Below are 4,056 nucleotides of genomic sequence, written 5' to 3'. Positions count from 1 at the left end.
TGGTTTGTGACCACCTAGAGGGGTGGGATAGGGAGGGTGGGAGGGAGGGAGATGCAAGAGGGTAGAGATATGGGAACATATGTATATGTATAACTGATTCACTTTGTTATAAAGCAGAAACTAACACACCATTGTAAAGCAATTATACTCCAATAAAGATGTTAAAAAAATAAAAAATTTTAAAAAAAAGATGTTAAAAAAAAACAAGAAAACAAAAAAGCTACTATTTATAAAACAGTAAGCACCAAGGATATACTCTATAGTACAGGGAATTACAGCCATTAATCTTGTAATAAACTATACTGGAGTATAATCTACAAAAATACTGAATCACTATGCTGTACACCTGACACTAACACATATTGCAAATCAACTATAGTTCAATTTTAAAACATGTTTTAAAATAAACATAATCTAAATACTGAATCCTAATTGATGACATCATTCTACATTATATAGTGTAGAAGAGTACTAATACTGATGTCTGCAACTTACTTTGAAATGTGTCAAAAAATAAGGTGGATTTTTGGATGAACTGTTGGATGTATAAATGAATAGATTGATTATAAATATGTGATAAAACAAAAAAAATCTAAGTATTGGGTATAGGGAGTTCACTATGCATTATTTTCAACATTTCTGTATGATGGAAATCTTTCATAGAAAATTTGCAAAAAAAAAATGTAGTCTTGTAGTAAGGCGTGCCACATCTGAATTACACAGGATTAACTTCAGATTCTTTTGTCACTTGTCCTGAGAGCTAGAAATCTCACTCCAATCTCTTCTCAGGCTGCCTCTTTCTTTCCTTGTTTTCTGTCCCTGGAACTAAAAGTTCTGGTTCTTTTTTAATGTCTTATGCCATGAGGTATTCATCTAAACATTGAGCGTGCTATAAATAATGAGTTCCCAGAATGCTGGCACTGCAGAGGAGATGATTCTCAGGAATTTCCAAGGTTGAACAAGGTTGGATGGCTAAGACAACCTGGCTCTGTTGAGAATTTTCCTCAAAGTCTCCTTCACTTCCTTGTTCCTCAGGCTGTAGATGAGAGGGTTCAACATGGGGATCACTGTTATGTAAAACACAGACACCACCCGGTCCTCCTCTGAGGACTGGCCAGAGTTATCTCTCAGATACATGAAGATGAGGGTCCCAAAGAAGAGTGACACTGCAGTGAGTTGAGAGGCACACGTCCAGAAAGTCGTGGCCCGGCCTCCTGCAGTGGGAATCCTCATAATGGCCAAGATGATGAGCAGGTAGGACACCAAAATCACCACCATGCAGGCATGGATGACAAAAATGGAAAACACAATAATTACCACTTCCTGAGTGTAGCTGTCCCCACAGGTTGTCTTTAAGAGAGGAGGGAGGTCACATAAAATGAAGTCAATCTCATTGGTTCCACAAAAGGAGAGTGTGAAAGCTGAGAACTTCCACACCAAGGCGCTGAAGACACCAGCAGCATAAGCCCCCTCAACGCACACACACACAAAACCCAACCGGGCCTTCCTCCTCATGATAGTGACATAAAGCAGGGGTCGGCACACGGCCACGTAGCGGTCATAGGCCATGAGGGCCAGGAGGTAGCAGTCAATGGAGCCAAAGAAGGTGAAGAGAAAGAACTGGGCAGCACAGAGTGTGTAGGATAAAGCGGCCCTGTTCTCCAGCAACACAGCCATCATCAGAGGCACAGTGACGAATGAGTAGCAGATGTCCATGAACGAGAGGTGACTCAGAAGGAAGTACATGGGGGTGTGGAGTTGGAGATCCACGCAGATCAGGATAATCATGCCCAAGCTCCCCAACAGGGTGATGAGATAGATAAATAGAAACAGGAGGAAGAGAGGTAGTGCCCATTCAGGACATTCAATGAATGCCATGAGGAGGAATTTGGTCACCAAGGTGAGGTTCTTCTCTGCCATGAAGCCAGAGGCACCTGAGAAGGCTAGGATGAGAAGCAAGTTAGGGAACTATAAATAGGAATTAACTGTATTTCTAGGTTACATGTATTGAACAAGTGCTATGGACAAAATATGCCAGGGGCTATGTGCGGCTTCAGAGATGACTGGTCTTAACTCCTACTTCTAAGGGAGTTCTGTGACATGTCAAGAAAACTGATGTGGGTAAACATTTTCAGAATAGGAGTGCTTTTTCTCCCACTTTTTATGGCTAACTAGCTGTGTGAGCCCCTGCAGTCAGATAACCACACAACCAAACTTTCCCTATCGCTCCAATAGGGGCTGATACATGGGATCCTGTCTACAATGGAAATACCCATCTCAGGACTCTGTCCCTTTTTCTCTATGACCATACCTCTTCCCTTATTTCAAACCTTCTTCATCTCTTGCCTGGATCAAAACAAGAGCCATGGGCTTCCCTGGTGGCGCAGTGGTTGAGAATCCGCCTGCCGATTCAGGGGACATGGGTTCGTGCCCCGGTCCAGGAAGATCCCACATGCCGCGGAGCGGCTGGGCCCGTGAGCCATGGCCGCTGAGCCTGCGCATCTGGAGCCTGTGCTCTGCAACGGGAGAGGCCACAACAGTGAGAGGCCCGCGTACCACACAAAAAAATACAAGAGCCATATAACTAACATCTCCCGCCGCCCTCAGACTTGCTTCTTGCCAACTCTTTTTCTTTTTTTTTTTAACATTTTATTTTTGTTGTTGTTGTTTATTTGTGCTTTTTATTGTGAGTTTTAAAATTTTTATTTATTTTTTTATACAGCAGGTTCTTATTAGTTACCTATTTTATACATATTAGGGTATATACGTCAATCCCAATCTCCCAATTCATCCCACCACCACCCCCACACACCCGCCCCTGCTTTGCCCCTTGCTGTCCATACGTTTGTTCTCCTCACTGTGACCAGAGAGATATTTCTAAGACTTTCTCATCTCCCTGTTAAAAATCCAGTCATGGCGCCCCATCAAGGATAGGATATTCTCTAGAATCCTCGGCGTGTCGGGGAAAGCCCTCTGGGGGGTCTCCCCCACTTACTTCCTCGTGTCCCTTTCTTACACCTCACTGCTTGCACCTTCAGCCATGCTTCTCTCCAGCCACCTGAATTGTTTACAGCTTCTCTAATGCCTCACATTCATTCACATCTCTGTGCTTTCTGCAGGCCACCCCTTCTGCTGAAACACCTTGTCTTTCCCATCCTCAGGGTCCTGCCCAACTCCTGTACCACCTTCAGACCTCAGCTCAGATCCTACATCCCACAAGAAGTCTCCCTGGAGTCTGTCTTCCCTGGTCAGGGTATGTGCCTCTGGAGCTCAGCACATTGTAAAGCCTCAATATGTTTTAGGGGAATAAATAAAGTTATCAAATGAGATATAAAGCATATTGCAAAGAGAAAGGCATTGTGCGAATCTTCAAGGGATTATGTTTATTTTTATGAAAATATTTAAAAACAAACTGTCTGAAGTCTTAAAAACCCAATAAAATTGATAAATATTCACAGAGATCATAGGCCATCCTTGGACTTACCCTACAATTCTCAAAGTAAGAGTGTGCTTACTTGACAGAAAGCTGTTGTCTTAATTAGATCCTCTTAGTTTACCAAAAATCAATTTTAAAAGAACAGATATTTTCTTTAATAACAGAGAACATATATACAGACACTATTCTAAGTGATTTATATATTAAGTCATTTAATCCCCACATTCACTTTTTGAGGTAGGAACATTTTTTTCCCTCCATTTCACAGATGATGCAACTGAGACAGAGTTTAAGTAGCTCAATCTTGTGTCCAAGATGGCACAGCTAGTAAATGGTGGAACTGCCATGAAGAACAAAACCGTACACAGAAGCACTATTTATCTTAAAACAGGATTTTACATACATCACGCATCTATTCCAATAGTCTAAGAGGACCCATTGAATGTCTGCCTTTAAGTAGACGCATGAATACCAGCACTGCAGTCTATTCATATCTGAAGGCGGATGGGGACTCTTGTGCTAATGGATAGAAAGTCCTTTGGCAGAGTTGCAGTGCAGGGGGGTAGAGAAGATATTTGATCATCTTTAAAGCATTAGACTTTGGCAGCTAGGCCAGTGTT

At 42.2% G+C, this 4,056-nt stretch overlaps 1 protein-coding gene across 1 annotated transcript; it reads right to left on the bottom strand.

Moving 5' to 3' along the window:
• Window positions 1-972: 972 nt before the first annotated feature.
• On the bottom strand, window positions 973-1,920 carry LOC102989113 (olfactory receptor 9Q1-like). Its single transcript, XM_007115642.1, has one exon. It carries the CDS (start codon window positions 1,918-1,920, stop codon window positions 973-975), a length of 948 nt encoding a protein of 315 aa, XP_007115704.1.
• Between the last annotated feature and the right edge of the window lie 2,136 nt (window positions 1,921-4,056).

The sequence above is a fragment of the Physeter macrocephalus genome, chromosome 16, assembly GCF_002837175.3.
Source record: "Physeter macrocephalus isolate SW-GA chromosome 16, ASM283717v5, whole genome shotgun sequence".
Taxonomy (NCBI): domain Eukaryota; kingdom Metazoa; phylum Chordata; class Mammalia; order Artiodactyla; family Physeteridae; genus Physeter; species Physeter macrocephalus.
This window is presented reverse-complemented; position numbering and strand designations above follow the sequence as displayed.

Bases quoted from the DNA above. Each gene is read 5' to 3' on its own strand.
- LOC102989113 (XM_007115642.1), bottom strand. From the start codon at position 1,920: ATGGCAGAGAAGAACCTCACCTTGGTGACCAAATTCCTCCTCATGGCA.